Source organism: Montipora foliosa, chromosome 14, assembly GCF_036669935.1.
Source record: "Montipora foliosa isolate CH-2021 chromosome 14, ASM3666993v2, whole genome shotgun sequence".
NCBI classification, from domain to species: Eukaryota; Metazoa; Cnidaria; class Anthozoa; order Scleractinia; family Acroporidae; genus Montipora; species Montipora foliosa.
This window is the reverse complement of record NC_090882.1, coordinates 8,732,587-8,750,086: the sequence shown is the minus strand read 5'-3', so window position 1 is coordinate 8,750,086 and position 17,500 is coordinate 8,732,587. Positions and strand designations below refer to the sequence as shown.

General features: G+C 39.3%; 1 protein-coding gene across 2 annotated transcripts in view; it reads right to left on the bottom strand.

Moving 5' to 3' along the window:
• LOC137985265 (short transient receptor potential channel 4-like) overlaps positions 1-17,500 on the bottom strand; it is a 51,219-nt gene that overhangs the window by 15,957 nt on the left and 17,762 nt on the right. For both annotated transcript variants that reach the window (XM_068832832.1, XM_068832833.1), the window contains exons 6-15: positions 16,392-16,586; positions 14,756-14,948; positions 13,168-13,193; positions 12,459-12,486; positions 10,013-10,295; positions 8,918-9,271; positions 5,959-5,985; positions 5,268-5,460; positions 1,412-1,561; positions 829-907 (exon numbers count right to left, since the gene is read on the bottom strand). In XM_068832832.1, the coding sequence (XP_068688933.1) occupies positions 829-907; positions 1,412-1,561; positions 5,268-5,460; positions 5,959-5,985; positions 8,918-9,271; positions 10,013-10,295; positions 12,459-12,486; positions 13,168-13,193; positions 14,756-14,948; positions 16,392-16,586 (1,528 nt within the window). The remainder of the gene's footprint in view (positions 1-828; positions 908-1,411; positions 1,562-5,267; positions 5,461-5,958; positions 5,986-8,917; positions 9,272-10,012; positions 10,296-12,458; positions 12,487-13,167; positions 13,194-14,755; positions 14,949-16,391; positions 16,587-17,500) is intronic.

Below are 17,500 nucleotides of genomic sequence, written 5' to 3'. Positions count from 1 at the left end.
ACTCAAAATTTTAGAAAGTATGTAAGGCCTCATTAGCGCTTTTGCCACACAGAATTTTTGCACTCTTTGAAAAGCAATATCTCCTTCAGTATTACATCTAAATAGCTAAAAATTTCAGCAATTACTAAGTTTCATAAGCTGTTTAAATGTGTGAAGTCATATCTAGCGTGATGCCTTATCTAAGCAATGTCGCATGCTAATGAGTAATGACGTGAGGAAAGATCGCCCTCTTGGTGTGCCAAACCAATCCTTTGGGAACTGAGCTTTATTTTCATGCAAACATTTTCTTTGTTAATGTAAACTAAAATGGCCACCAGTCACTTGAGTGAAAACACTCTATATCTTTTCATTATTGTTTACCACTAGCGTGATTAAGGCTTCTTTCAGTAACTTATAACGCAAATTTGGTTATATGCCTGAGTCCGCCAGTAATCTACGGAAGCGATTATCTCACATTACAGGTGCAGCATATCTAAGTGAAAACCGTTGTGCAAGCTCAGTTTGTGTAATCAATTTTCTTCGAGTCTGAGGGGTTATAGTTTAATTAAATTGATCACGTGGCGGAATCGTGTTTTTTCGTTCAGACTTCAGAGACACCGTAGTAAGGATACTTAAGTCCTTCCGGCGGACGAATTATGGATAGTGATTGCCCGTGGAAAATAGTAATTCAGTTTTGAATAAAATGTGGAAACGAAAATGGCAATTTGGTTTCCTCCACTAAATTGATGAGGTGAATTGGCCACGTTCAGTGAGAGCTTTATTCCAACCTTAACGTCTCGAGGGTTAGCTCCTTAGTTTGTCGCCTAACATTACTACCAAAGGTGTTACCTGTTAAAGGGAAGTAATTTCCATGTTCAGCGAAGTATTCCCTATCAAGTTCGAAGACAAGAGTGTCCAACATTATTTCCTTGAAAAAAGAACAAGAAAAATACTTCAGCGCTGTTTGACTTTTGGCTAACTAAGTGACAGCTCTATTCTGTTCGTACCATGCAACAATACTTTTGTGAAAGGAGACACTTTCAGCAGTCAGTTCAGTTGAATTATTAAGTGATTATTAGTACTAGTTCAACTTGTTCATTGCGGCTGGACTATAATCAGGGACTAAATTGGTAGGAGAGGCGATGAACTTCAGATAGCCGGTGAATTATAAGTTCAAGTGTCATGTGCTCACGTTCTCCATAAAAAATCTGAATCAGTTGGTCATTTCAGCAATACAACCGAGAAATGCCCATGCAACATGTGCAATGATCCCGGCTGCCGTCATCACACCCTTTGTTTTGTGACGCTGTCGTTGCTATCTACGTGGTTGTTCCCAAGTTCCCCATGAAATCAACCAGAAAGAGAAAATGGGGACCACTTTTCGAACTTTCAACCTTGTAAAAAACTCATCACTATGATAATTCCACTTTACCATTCCCTTCTTTCTGTCTTTGGGTTTCACCAGTCTAAGCACCTTTAAGACACTGTATATGATGTTAAAAGGTACTGGTATTGGATCATAGGCATCATATGTTTGAATTGTAACCGCTCTTTTGAATGACCACTCCTTCAACGAATTCTCCTTGAAAATATAAGAAAGAGAACATAGGGTTTATTTATATTCCTTCGCATGGTTTAGGGGGTGTGGCAAAACTTATTGTGACTCCGACAACCCAATAGACCCACCCTTGGGTCTATTTGTCCTCAAACTTAATTAATGTGGTAAGGATGGGGGACGGGGGGAGGGGGGAGGTTATTTCGGGACCCCATGATTTTCCATTGTTGCGGTCAGTGAAACGTGATTTACTGAAAAATGTGTAAGTTTTCGTTACGTGATTCGTCAAAAGCAAAATTATGTTTCGTGACTTAATTTGTGACCAGGCCCCCTTGACTTGCCTCTTCATACAGACATATTGGGTCGGTTATTTAAACGAAGTCTAATTTAGAACAGGGTTTCAGAAAATTGAATCTTGACGTCTGTTTGCAAGTGAATTCTTACAGCAAAAAATTGTTTATAAGTCTGTCTTGTATAACTCCTTGGCACTGTTTACACTGAACAGAGTTTATATATTAAAGTTGGCCAGATTTAATTTGACTTAGACCATTTTTTTTCTAAACGCTGTCTAAACTGTCTGAACCGGTGTTTTTAATTTTCTGGCGTAAAATTTCTTGGTCCCCCTACTGAAACTTCTTGTCGGGTTTGGTAACAACTGAGTTGACTATTTGTATTATGAATTACAATTGGGTGAGGGCCATGAGAGTAGAAGTATCCATCATATTATGCTATGCAGTTCAATTAAATGTATTCAGCTATGCAGTGCCGTGGAGAATCAAAAGTCTGACCCTTTACTTAGATGAACAGATGTACATATCAAACACGAGAAAGAGTGTTTTAACAATTTGCAAACACCAAGAAGTAGGTTAAGGTGGCTCAAACCAGTTTCAACACTTTCAAGAGGCCTTGTTATTAGAAGAATTAACACTACAACACTTTATCACTTAACAGCAATGTTATGGTACCATGTGAAATATCAATCATTTCTAAACAAGATTCATTCATTTTTATGACGTAACAAGTTACCATGGCAACAGAAAGCCTTGCAAAATACCCTATATTTTGGGTTTAGTTGCTCATATATGAAAAGCGAAGTTGGTGACCTCAATTTTTTTATTGCACAAACGTGATCAGCAAGCCAAGATGAAACTCTTTGCAAAGTTTAAAAAAATTCTGTGTAGAGGATTCAGAGCTACCTTAGGTTTTCAATTATGTAAGGTGGCTCTGAATCCGCTCCACAGAATTTTTTTAAACTGTGTAGAAAGCTTCATTCTGGCATGCTGATTACAATTCAGAAATAAAAAATGGGGGTCACGAAGTTCGTTTTTGAGATATGAGTAGCTAAAGCCAACATATGGGGTGTTTTTGGCATGATGGCTTTCCTGTTTCCACGGTACCTTTTACGTCACAGAAATGAACCAATCTTTTTCAACAATAATTGGTGTTTGATATGGTGCCATAACATTGCTTTTAAGTGATAAAGTGTTAAGGTGTCAATCCTTCTAATAAGAACGTTTCTTTCAAGTGTTAAAACTGGTTTGAGCCACCTCAAACGAGGCTCAGCCGAAGTCTCCTTCAAAGTGTATTTAATTATACCCGATGAAACACTTCTCCGAGTGTGTGATATAACGTCTTGAACCATTACTGTGCAGTAATGATTTCTGGAGAAGTTCACCAAATTTTATTGTAATTAGGTAATATCAGATTTACAAACCTCCCTCGTGGTGTGTTCTCTCACTTAAAGGGAAAGTACGGTCTAGAAAAAGTTCCTCTAAATCACGAAAACGTTTCAACAGAAAATTCGAAAATAATTGCCATTTTGTCCAGTTCCCTGTTAAAATGTGACAAGAGCACTTTGAAGTTGCCTCTTTCGTGACTTGGAGAGCGCCATCTTGAATATGACGTGTTATGACGTAGCAATAGTCAACAAACGTGTTCGCCCTTACTAAATTCTTGGTTCCGTGATCACTTTCTCAATGTTATGTGACCTTTCTGCTTCGAGAAATTCAAATGTAAGATGAACTATGGTAAACAGTCTTGTGGTTCAATAGGTAGTAGGCCATGTAGGCCATAAGTGCTACAGAAACTCAAGCCACTAAATATTTATAGATTTTCTAGTCAACCAAACTATGCGGCAAAAATCATCCAGAGCAAATGTAAACAAGACAAAAACCTTAAACATGCGACAACGAAATATTCGACAAGCGTACCTTTTTCACTTTCTTCCTTCATCGACAGTCGTCTTCGATGCTTCAGCAAACGTATTTGTTCGCTTTTGCACGGGGAAGCGTTTAATTTAGAATAAGCCAACGAAACTTTCAGATATTGTTCAATACATGTAGCAAGGCTTTTACCGCTGTTGGGGTGTACGCTTTCGATGGGGATGAAACTAGACACATGTCTAGACTTGAGAACACATATAAAAATTTTAAAAAACCGAAGCTTAGTTAGTTAGTTAGTTAGTTAGTCGACCACAGTCGAGCAATTCTTCACAACTTCTCGCCACTCTTCTCTGTCATTCATGAGGGCAGGCAAATCTTCTAACTGGATGTTCAGGTCTCTAGTGATGCTGTCTAAGACGCTAAATGGTCTTCTTCCTCTGTTAGGACATTGGAGTCCTAACACCGGCAAATTAAAATTTAAAGAAAAGTTGGCCGGCGAAAATAAAACGTGGATGGATTCCTCGAACGTGACAACCTGACTGCTATATTGTCTGTTCGGGTCTGTCATTTTACCAAGGAGGACTTCAAGCGGGATCTTCAGGTATATGAATATTGGTCTTGGTGACATTCGCTTCATACGGAAATCTCAGTCAACTAGTCCAAAATATCATTATATTGGAGCGAGAAAACTGAGTCAAGCCATATATAGACGACTTTCACTGTTATGCGCTAATAAACGTAACTTGAAATGTGGTGATCGATCGTTTGTTTTGAAGTTGTAACAGGGATCTCGTAGAAAGCCACGCTAGACAGATTAAACTTGATTTCCAGGTATTTATTTCACAGCAATGAGCACGGGATAGCACTGCATGCGCTTTGTAAAACTCCCGCATATAACTCACATATAAAACCCTGTTTTAACGACCACAAGGTAAATCTGTTCAGAGGTGGAGCCAATATGAATACAGTTTAGCCTATGGATTAAGATTCAATTCTACAAAGCATTGCTCTCCTCGCCTGTGTTTTCTTGTTTACATCAAGTACATTTAGTCATCCGGAGAAATCCTTGACTATTGCTACGTCATAGCCTCGTTTGCATACACAAAAACAAAGATGGCGGATTTCAATTTAAATTTGCCTATTTTTGCAGCGTTATTGTTGGCTATTTAAACACATTTAGTCCAAATGAGTGGTCAAGTATGACAATACGGGTAAATAACTTTCGATTAAGAGAAACCTTTTCTAGACCGTACTTTCCCTATAAATTATTAATGTTCTGTAAGTATTAGAGCAGTTTTCAATTGAGTGTCGTAGAAGCAAAACCAAAGTAATAACTCTGGCCAATAACAACAGACGAAAACAACGTCATGAACCAATCAGCATTTAAAGCAATTACATGCAACTCGCGCCAAGCGCGGGAAAACGCATGCGAGCAAGTTGGTTTTGGTTTTGCTTCTCATTGGTTGAGAAAGTGGCGCGAGTTTTGCTAACCAAGCACAGAGTAAAGTAAAGCAAAAACAAACCAAACGCGAATTACTTTCGACACTCAATTGAAAAGCGCTCTATCTCACCTGTATTCGCCGATACGTGTTTGATAGCAGGGCTATAAGCATGTTTACAAGTAGGATGACTCCCATGATTAGAAAGCCTGCGTAGAGAACTCTTGCAAGGAATACTGAATGGGAATCTACAGATTTCATGGGTTCAAATTCCTCTGCTTGTCCAAGTAGAGACCAACCCATTTGTGAGATTATCGCCCACCAGCTGTCGAAAGAGGAAAAATCATAAAAAACATGACTTTACTAAACAACAGAAATTAGTTGATCTGTCATGTGGCTTCAAAATCATACCGGTTCTGTTTTACAAGATGCAGCTCTGGCAGTTAGGTCCGTAAGAAACCTCACTGGTATGACCATTCAAATGAAAGCACTTCTGAGCTGTGCTGTTCCAGTATTCACTGTTCATGGTGCATTCAGATTGATTCCACTTCTTAACTGTCTTATTTCCACGATGACGTAAGAGTCACGTCATGATTTCTAAATCATAGTTGTGTGAGATCTACCATCTTGTAAATCCCTAGCCCCTTCCTCAATCAGGAAGATGAACCCAATAGGAAAACACGTAAATGATCTAAAGAAAACATGAAACGCTCATGATTGACAGCTCAACGTATCCGACATAACTATCACGTTGTTAAATTATGTTAGTGATGCTAGCAAGAACATCACGTGCTTGAAAAATAGTTTCGGTGTTCCTACTTACCAAGAAATTCCAGACGTTTTACAAAAGCTAAAAAATAAATAAATCAGCAAAATTGTTTTAGACACTGGTGTGACGTATGCACAGTAGTAATTTTTTTACGAACTAATAAAAAGGCTATCCCATCATAACAACCACCACAGCAAATCACAAAGTCGTACCGTCGATCAGGTGTGTTTTTGGTAGGGTAAGTCAAACAAACCAATCTTAAAATTCGTAACAAATGCATTGCTGTGATGTATTGAGAGTTCAAAATTGCACAAGCCACCTTACAAGAACGTCACGAATTGGAGAAATGGGGAATGCATTTGCTGTACATCCAGGAAATTAAATCAGACCTTTTAAAAACTCTTATTCACGAAGAACCAGTCCTCCTTAAAGTAAACTCAGGGTGTCCTTAAAATTCTTATTTTTGGGGTAGAAATTAAAACGTAGAGGTGAAGAAACTAAAAAAAAATGGGATAGTCTTTTTATGTGGTTGTAATCTTGCCAACTCGCTGTCCTATACCTCAATGGGGGCCATAAGGATTCATGATGATGATGACGAGTCTTGCCAACTTCCTTTGAGTGAACACAATTACTTACATATAAATACAGCTTTGGGTCTGAGGCCGGATAGCTCTAAACACAAACTCCAAATCAATTTCTGTTGCCTAATTGCCAAATACTATATCTGGCTTTGTCGCCTAAGAGAACATAACCCCAATTTAAACTTTTTTTTGCTTTATCTTAAACACATTTATCAAATAGAAAACAATGCCTCTACTGTCAAAACGAAATGGGAACACTTTCTGCCTTACATAAGCCTTTAGACCTGAGTCTCCAAAAAATCCAAAAAATTAATGAGATATAAATACCTTCTCTACATTTGTTAAAGCCTGTTTCTGTTTTGTTTATTCACTATGACTGTGCCTTTTTACCCAAGGGAAAAAACGGAAAAGACGTATAGTTTTTTGCTTTTCGCTAACCGCTGTCCTTTGCATTTGCCTTTTTGCTCATTGATCTCTTTTTTTGTTAACTTGTATTTGTTGTCGTTGTTGTTGTTGTCGTAATTAATTACAAAAAAATTGTTGTCGTAATTAATTACAAAAAAATTAAAACGGCTAAGCTGCCTGTGATTGACATCAATCTTTTTAAGAAGTACCATGAGAAATTAAATCGGTGCGGAGTGCAATTTCATGTTGATTTTACTGCTCTCTTCCAATCGTATGCATAGCCTGATGATTTTCTTGAGGGGAGTACAATTGGGGAAACAGGACACACAAAAGTTCTTTTAAAAATAAATGATTGGGAATTTCTCCTATTGCAAACAAAAAGTCACTGATGTTTGGGAAAATGCATAGTCCCTAGATAAACATTTACTGAAGAAGAAATGAAAGGCTTAAGGTACACTCAAACTAAGGACTCACGATCAAGTATTTACGCATAACTTTATTTAACCATTCTGCGTTTTTCTTCTGTTGCCGGTATGCAAGACCAAAAATATGGAACGACCTCCCGACTGAAGCCAGAAACTTTCATCACTAAGTCAATTTATATAGGACGGTGCCTACAATTGCTACTGCGCATACGTTCTGCGCGTCGCAAGATACTCAGGTTTCCTATTGGTGGTGCTTACCAATACAGGGATATTTTTGCGCAGTTTAAGGACGGTCGCGCCCAAAATGTTCCCATGTGCGGATTTTTTTTAAACTTGCCACGCAGAAAGGTAATGATCTACTTCTGCCAAAAAGGCAAAAAAAATGGGGCGGTCACCGTGTTCGTTTTCGAGATCATGAGGTGCACTTTTAGAAGCTTGCGTAATTTTAAGACGATCTTAGCTTACAACTGTCAGCAATAAAAAAAGCTACATTAGGGAAATTTAGATCTGGTAAACGTACTCAATTCAACATAACTAATATAACTAAATTAACCTTTGCAGCTGATGTCTTTTTCTGAGGTGAAATAGCCCTTGAAAAAGGCTACATATAAAAGCATAAAAGGCGAAATATTTGTAACTTCTCACGCACGCAAGTGATCTACGGAAAGAAAAATAGGGGTCACCGAGCATTCAAGAGAGTAAAATCGCTGCGAAGTTCTCAAAGCGATGGTATATTCGCACTGTCATGTCATTGCGTGACATTTCCGAGAAGACCTGGGTCACGTTCCATTCTTATGGAAAATGTTTGCGCCTTTAGCATCGGGTTTACCTTCGTGGACTGAGATGCATGACGTGTGCGTGACATGCGCGAAAAAATGCGCAGTAGCAATGGGCGCGAACGTCCTTAAAACTTTGCGGAGAAGGCAGAACTCAGCAAGTACTCTTGGTATCCAAAAAGAAATTTTTATGGCAACGACGCATTTTTCAGAGATATTTGAGCTTCAATTTGTAAAAGAACGCCATACATTGCTTTGTATTCTAAAGCTTTTTACAAAAATTGTTGAAAATAATTACCTTTGAGAAATGCGTGGTTATCCCCCATTTTCTTTTTGGATTCCAATAACACTTCTTAAGATCTGCTTTTCCCGCGTATTCATAAACCGGGAAAAAAATACCTTTGAATTAGTAGGCACCGTCCTTAAATCCTTTATTCGTAAATCTGACCTCTTCAAAATTCTTAAAACTAATTTCTGTTAAAGTTGTACCTTATGTTCCACATAAATGGGAAGACATCAATGTAAATGTTTTGAATCTTAGTACTTTGAATTTTAGTGTAGAATCGAATGGACTTTTAAATTGATTAAATTAAATTTGATTTGTAGTCTTCCCCATTAGTATAGAGCTCTTGTGCGCAGCTAGATAACCTTGAGACTTTAATGAAGCTGTTTTGTCGCTGCTGTTGTTGTTGTTGATACTAACCAGCTAATCATCAAATATTTACCTTCACGTTAACCTTCACCTTAATAGAAGCCGGATGATCAGTTTCCAATTGAGTGTCGTAGAACCAAAACCAAAGTAATGATCAAAGAATCACATACTTACATGTCCTGTCTGTCACTTCCATTTCCGAGAAAAGATTTCTCTGCCATGTAAACTTTTGTTACAGCAATAGAGAATGCAAAGATCGCAGCTGTGAACTGCCAAAATATTGTGCGAACGTCCTTGAGAATACTAAACAAGGCAATCTGTATGGTTCCAACATGTTTCGATTGCTCCATTACGTGGCCAAACACTCGGAACGTGAGGACCAGGGTATTAACGCTGTATAGGTACCCAGAGACGACTAGAACTCGGTTGTCCTCCACAGATCGAGATGTGATAAACGCGGATGTTCTCAGCACAAGTATTATTACGTAAATTAGTAGACTGATAATGTCCAGCCTGTTCCATAAATCTCTGATGAATAAGAAAAAAACACACACGGGTTTGAAAGCCGATCAGTCAGTCAGTCAGTCAGTCAGTCTGTCAGTCAATCAATTCCTCCATAACCTCGAGAGTGTTAAAGCTAAGATAAAGAAGCTTCAGTGGGTTATTATGTCTAAGATGGCGGTTTCCATTAAGATTCGTAATGGACTCTAATGACACCAGATGACGAGAGTAATACATCATGATTTATAAATAGAGGCCATTTTGTTTCCAGCATTTTGATATTTGGCTTCTGAAAGCGAGCAAAATCGACCAAAAACGAGATAAAACAATAGAAAATTAAAAACAGGTATGTTCCTATTTCTGAAGAGCTACCAGTTGTAAAATGGAATGGGTCAAGTGCCATATACCAATTCAATAGCAAGTTCCGAGTTACGTCACAAAGAACTCGAAAAAGGGCACAGCCCTAAAACAACAACAGAAAAGACTTCACACAATAGAACGACACTATGGTGCACATATTGACTTGGTACATAGAGCATCACCCAATGAAATAGTGGTAAAACCAAATTGACTAGACATTGGCCTGTCTTACAAAATTGTTTCAAGGTAAATTTCAGGGAAAGTGGCCAAGTTTTCAAGGAAAACATCTGCACTTAGAATGTTACCTTTAGTTGCACAAGGGTCTTGTGTCCCAATTATTACGTCGCAAGGCAGCCATTATCTATTGGAACTTGCTTTTCGGAACAAAATATATAATTAAAGCGCTACCTTTGGTATATCAAGAGTGTTTTAAATGCAGTTGTAAAGTTGGATTGATAGCTTTTGCCTCTTTGTTTCTTCAGATGGTCCATAACGTCAGAGAGCTGTTGTCGCTCTACCAGATAACGACCAATGAAGAAAATAAGAATGGTCCACTCTAGCCCACTAAACGCCATGGTTGATGGCGCTAGACACAAAGCGTAATGAAGAACCAACAAAACTATGTAGCTGAGCGTGTCACGAACAAACTTGAAGTAAGGTGTCTCCATGTACATTAGATAAATTTGTGTCACTACGGATAAAAAATAGAGCAACAAGGTGACTAAAGGCCTTTCATCAGCCACTGCATCAGCTCGTCACTCATCAATCCTTCGTTCTTCGTGGTACACAGCGGCCAAAAATCTTACAGCTTCTCCCTCAATGGGAAGGTCAGTAACATTTATGCACCCGGCTAGAGTAGCCAACAAGGAACCAACTTATAATCTAGAAACAGAAAAGGCAACGAACAGGACGTATATCTTTTGCATCACATTTGGAGAGCTTATTGAAGGCTGATTTTGGGAACGAGAGGCAGCCTGTTGTGAGAATGGGTTTACCTTTAACTCTGGGAATATCAGGCGAAGGGGGAGGGGGAGGGGGGGCAACCCCAAGCAGGTACGCTGAATCAACCGTAAGAACTTCTCTACACATTTTACATCCACCTGCTGTATATTTAATTGGATCCTGTTTTTTTTCTGATGTACCCTTCTTATAGAGACAATTTTCCCCTTAACTTTTCACCAAAGTGAACTCCAAACTATCTGTGTCTGTTAGGAGGAAAGAACTTTCTCTTCTGAGAACAAATTAGGCATTGCGAGTTGAGTCAACGTGCAAGTTGAGAGTGTCCCGCCTCTCACTTCAACGACCCTATAATTAAACGCGCGGTGTCTCTTGACTCAGAGCAACACCACGTGTACCCAGGTTGCCCAATATTTTATAATCCTTACAGGTATTCCATATCTTAACTTATAAGGCCTGGTGCAATGTGGCCTTTGTATTGCACGTCCGATTTGGTGCATTTTGAGACATTCTTAAGTGAACTTTTCTTACGCATCTTAGTTAAACAAAATGTTCATTTTTTGTTGCAAGGAAATATAACGCTCGACCATTCAAGAAACACTAAGGCATAGGGTAAACGCCGAATCTCAGTCACGTCAAATTTATTAAAAGTAGGTTCCACAGAGTCGATGTCATTTCAGCGTGGTAGGAAACGTCGAACCTGCGTCGATCCTATTTCTCAAGTTGCACGTCATTAAAACACGGGAATCAGCACATGTCCCCGTGCTAGCTACTCGATGCGTGGCTAGTTACTGCTAGGACTTGGTAGAAAAATGTCGAGATACCGTGCTAGTCGGGCCTCTCTTTGGTAATTAAGTTCAAAAAATAGAAAGAGAAGACTCGAATCACTTACAGCTCTGAGAACAGTCGTCGCTGATATACTGGAGCAGCGGTCATTTCTATCACGCTGTGAGAGAGTCAGTAATGACTTTCGAGAGCTCGCCATTCCCGGTCGCGAGACTGTATTTGTACAGCGCATGCTCGACAAGAGGGTGGGGGGATAGCGTTTGGCAGATGGGGTAGAGTCGGTATTCTTGTGACGTTTGCGTAGTCCATCACATTTGAATCGATTATTTTCTAATTTGCATGATTTTTTCATTGAGTTCAGAGCGTGTTTAGAACCCTGTCGCACTATCCGACTTGTTAAGTCGAACCAATTAATTTGAGTGGAACTTGATTGCGGTAAACGTCGCACCGTTCATGCGCCTATTTCAAAATTAATAGGTTCGACGAATTAAGTTCGACTAAGATTTGAGGTTTGCCCTGTGCCTTACTTCCAAACAAAGGGCAATAGAAAAGCTGTAAATTATTCACGACTGTCTCCAAAAGCCGCCCGCACAGTAGCCGATTTTTTGTCGGGCGACGAAAAATCTTGACTTGTCGGCTAGGGTGCGGTGAATTCAGACAAGTCTACGACAAGATCGGGGCTTGTCGGGCAATATCTGACAGTGCTAGGTCTCAAAAAGTCTTGTAGGGCCATGTTGGCTAGTGTGCGGTGGACCAAGACAATTTGCCGGGGCTCGTGCGCGCCGCAACCAGTTAGGAAGCGTTATGAGAGTCACGTAAGCAAACGCTTTTTCCAACATGGCGCCATCTTGCTTTTGGATGAGTCGGCTCCAAGCATCCATGCGGTTAGTCGAGACAAAAAAACGGCTATTGTGCGGCGGCCTTAAATTTGTCCCAACCAACGTTTAGTACTGTAAATGTGCTCTTACTTAAAATAGAAATCATTGAAAATCCACATGTCAGCCAAAATTAAATATATTTTTATTTTTAGTTTTATTTTTATTTTTTTTTTTTTATTTTCATTTTTATTTTTACCCCAGTTTTACCTTCCAGGAAACCGTTTCTTTCTTACCTGGTACACCTTTTTTGGCCTTTGTCGTCTGCGGAAAAACGAACACAAATAAAATTGTTATTGATAAGAATTGCAAGACGTCTTAGTCAAGTTAACGTTCTTAATTCACTATTTTAAACATTTTCTACCCAAGGGATGTAGGTACGGTATTATACACTAAAAACATGTTAGTCAAGAAAATATCTTAAGCAGAGGTTTAAAAAATACTGCATAATGTATCTACGGGGAATTTGTAACGCAAGCCACCACGCTATCGTCAGTGTTATTTTGCATATTAAGACTAGAATATTCCAATTTTTAAAAAATGGCCAGTCAAAATCTGGTTGCCACGGTAACATCAATTTAACTGCAAATTAACAGCAAAACAATCCCCTTCACAAGGTCTGACCAAGGGGCAGCGCTAACTCATATATTAACAATGTTATAAACATTTAAAGTTCGCGCGGACAGAAGCCGGTCCCCGATGGGAATTGACTCACACAGAACGTGAGTTTTTCTGATTATGAGGTAGTTTTGTTTATTGTTGTAGCGGAACATCAGTTTCACTGAAAAAAAGATCTTGAATAAACGTTAATCCAAAGGTAACAATACCTTGCTACTGGAGGGTGGTCTCGTCAACACACGGAGATAATTCAAGTTTTAACACAACCTAACTGGAAACAGCTTGTGCACCTTTTAGAATATTTTCTTTTAAGTACAGTGTTAATACCTTGCGATTCTTGTTTTGGTCAGAACCTGAAGGGATTGAAAACAAGACATAAGGATTGGTTATAATTGATACATACGTAACAATATTGCAATGCTGACATCCAGTGGAGCCAACGTAACGGTAGTATAAATTGCCTTATTTCTAAATTTGATTTGTTAAAATTAATTTTGTGCAGTGTGTGTCATATTAACTACTTAATAACCGAGAGTGAGGTCGTTACAGCAAAATCTCAAACTGAGGCCTTGCCGTATTGACCGAGCGACAGCGAGTTCAATACAACTAGGCCGAGGTTTGAGATTTTGCTTTAACGACCGAACGGTCGAGGTTATTAAGTTGTTTATTATATGGCTAACAGAACAGTTACAAATAAGAAAAAAACTAATTTGCATAATCTATAATCGGCCCGTGGGCATTACGGGAGAATAATGCTCTGGCGCTTAGCTGCTCTTAGCCAATCACAGCATGCGTTATATCTGCCAGAAACACCAGCCATATAATAATAGGTTATAAGGCAGACTATTTAAAAGGTTCTTATATTGTCTGATAAATATAGGTAATAAGTAATAGCATTTCACGTTTGTCCATTTTGGAAAAGAAAGGAATTCACTTTGACTCCCAAACGAGGCTTCATTTTGGCAGTCCAAGGAATTTTTCTATACCAACTATTCCAAATCTGATATCATGCACTCCTACTGCATACAGAAATCAAATTCATAAATAGAAATACTGTCAGTATATAAACGAAAAATACAATTAATGCTACCCTATATCATACCACCTTTCATACCGTACACTAAAACTACGTAAAGACCCATACCACGTACCCGATCCATAACCAATGGTCTTCAAAAAATGGAAGTTTGTTTTGTATATCATCAGAGGGCATAATTGATTATAGCTCCTGGCATAGTTAAAGATGGTGTCAAGTCCTTCCCGAGCCAAAGTTGCCCACATGGCCGAAGCTTAACCCGCTTTCTGCACAGGTATTACTACACGACCACCCCCCTCTCCCCCTGGGTGGATTACTAGACCATTACAGGGTCACCCAACGTTTGGGTCAAAAACAAGAATAGGAGCATTATTTTACCTGTAGGCTCCAACTCCCATGCTAAGCCTGAGTCACACGAGGCGTTGTTACAGCCACGGTTAATTGTTAGACAGGTTAAGATTACGTTTTCCTTGGAAAATGAATCGAACGGGGTCCGGTCCTCACTTTTCAGGACCAGTATTCCTACTCATAGAATAAGAAAAACAAACGCTTGCCAAACGTTCTTTCTCTCTCTAGAACGCCTGATTTTGTTTCTATCTGTTGCTGATTGGTTGATGGGATTATGCGGAAGTCTGAATTTTCGAGAAAATTCTTAAGTACGTCTATGAAACTCCCGTGACACAAATAGATGGACGTTGCACGCTGCAGATAATCGCATTTGTGGGTACTATCCCTGATCAATCCCAACCCACCTACCTTTAATTGGTTACCCAGTTTGATGGCGTGTGCGATTTCAAGGAAAAATTCATTTGTATTGGGTTCTTTGACCTTCTCTTTTAGAAATCTGCCAGATAAAATCTAGTTCAAATCAACACTTACGTTGGGTTTTTCGTTTCTTTTCCCGTTGAATGTGGATCAAGGAAAATAGAGCATAGAGGATTGGAGAAAACACCAGATCGAAAACACACCAAAGATTCAACAGTGGTCGCCACCTGTTCCATCCGCTCGTCAAAAACTCACGGCCATACCATTTGCGTTTCATTTCAGTAGATACGACTGGATGAGTAAAAAACTGCAGAAAGATAAAGGGAAAAGTCATGTTCAGTACAATTGATCAGGGATACGATAGGGTGGAGGATCTGACCATATTCTGAAAGACACTTTACCTGACAATTATGATTTCTCTATTTTTATGCAATGATTGCTTGAATTTCATGCAGTTAATTTATAGTTCAAGTGCGGAATCATTACATTACTTCTGACATCAGGCCCCAGTTCTTCAAAAGGTGGATAACGCTATCCACCGTGTAAGTCACTATCCATTGGAAAGCGAAATTGGTTTTGCTATAACTTATCCACTGGTTAGTGATTTATCCGGCGGATAGCGCTATCCATCGTTTAAACAACTGGGGCCAGGATTATAGGGTGCAACGTCATTACCAGTGCCTCTCCTCCCACCATTCGGGAAAAGTAAAAGCCCTCTGAATGATGTTGATCAGGCAACCTCGTTCTCAGGGTCTCTCTTCCAACGACCAAGGGAGGCAGAGAAGAGAGACCCTGGGAACGAGGTTGGTTGATCAGGTTGGTTTTGTGACGTCAAAGGAAACTCATTTGAGCTCACTTTATACGGCGCGATATTGACAGTTTATTTCTTACAGTAAACATTACTAGACATCCTAATAATCATGTTAATTTCTTTTTGATAGTATTTGGAACAGAGAGGGAAAAATTACTGAACTGTCGGTCTGTTAAACAGCCATAAGTGCTATAATAGCTCCTGACTGATAGAGCGGCAAAATTATGAACCCACGATTAGCTCATTAATAAATTAAACTGCTTTTGCTATGTTTTATCAGAAGTTTGAAACGCAACGTCCATACTGGAATTTATCTTGGCTCCTAAGTTGATATTAATTTCCATAAAAAAGTATGATTGCAGTCAAAGTGAAATTCCAAAAGTTGAACTCCGTTCAACAAACTGAATTTTAAAATAACTTTCCTTACGCTAACCTGGAAACAATGAAATATAAATTTGTCACAACTAAGCCCCTGGAGGGTTTGGTCGGCAAAATGAATAGGCCATTTCCGAGTTCATGTCTGCCTCCTCTTCAAAGCGAGTCTAAGTGCGAAGTTTTGTGATGGTAATTAGTTCTTTCTTACATATGAATGAAAACTAATTTTCATAACAAAAACTTCGCACTTAGACTCGCTTTGAAGAGAAGGCAGACATGAACTCGGAAATGGCTTATTAACAGCCGTCACGGTTAGTTCTTCAGGCTTCTTGCAGTCAATAAGGAGCACGGAGTTGTTCAACGGGATTGGACTGTCAGAATGCTTTCTAAGGAGACGAACCCGCCATTATAAACTTACACTGAGCTCGAGTTGGGTTAATCACTGCTCCTTGAGCATCCGACCAATATGAAATTCGTCTCCGAAGTTGTTCAAAATTCAAATTGAGCGCTGCCATGACTATGAAAGGGACCTAGCAGTCTGGCATGCTCTTTACTTCCTGGTACCTGTTTTTGTTTAAACTGAATGGCTTCATCTAGGATAGCATCCATAGCATCTCCAAATTCTTCGCGCCTTCTTTTATCAGCTCTGAGTGGATCAAGTAAACAGCCAGTGAATCTCTCAACAGAGGATGCCAACTGATTAAATCTTTCTTCATCGGATCCCTTACTGTCCCCCAAACTGCGAAGCTCGAAGCTTACCTGAAAGTCAACAAAGTATGCAAAGGGAGAAGGTGCTGGCACCAGCTTCTTCCCTTATTTGGCGTTCCTGCACTGCCCAGGTTTAGACAAAGTTTTTTAGTGTACGCTTTATTGTTTTGTAACTTAAGCTTGGTATATTGTTCTTTCTATCTTTTTATTCTGCTTTCATTGCGAAGTCTTTTTTTAAATTTAATTAACAGCAATAAAACAAAAACACTTACATGTTAAATCGATTACAAGAGCAAGGAAAGAACAGAGTGGAGCAACCAAGTTGCACTAATAAAGTGTGTTCGCGTGAAGTCACGGCGGCCATGTTAGAGGAGTAAAACAAAAGAATAGAGTCATGTTGAAGGAGTAAGAGATTATTTTGGGAAGTGAACTCTATTCTTAACCAAATCACTCTTTCAGTAAACCAACATGGCTGCTAGTCACGTGGGCGAAAAACTTTATCACGGCATTTGTAGATGATCACAAAATTGTTTGCATATTTGCTAATAGTTTGTCAGTCAGTCAGGGGAAGGGGAAACACAACAATGTAAAAGCAGTCTACAAAAGGAATCACATTTTGGGTGTATCACGCTTTAATTCGTTTCTAATGATAAAGCTAGATTTTACAAGACGTTGAACTGCAAAATTTGGTCACGTTTCATCCAATCTGGCTTGCCATATAAGATGTTGCGCTAGCAGGAAATAGTAGTTTAATTAAAGCACATAAATTGCATGAGAGTCCGGCCTCAGGCCCAGTGCAGTAATATTCAGGGATGGTGCAGTGGTGAGAGCACTCGCCTCCCAGAAATGTGGCGCGGGTTCGATTCTCCGCAGACTAGGCGTCATATGTGGGTTGAGTTTGTTGGTTCTCTACTCTGCACCAAGAGGTTTTATCCGGGTACTCCGGTTTCCCCTCTACTCAAAAA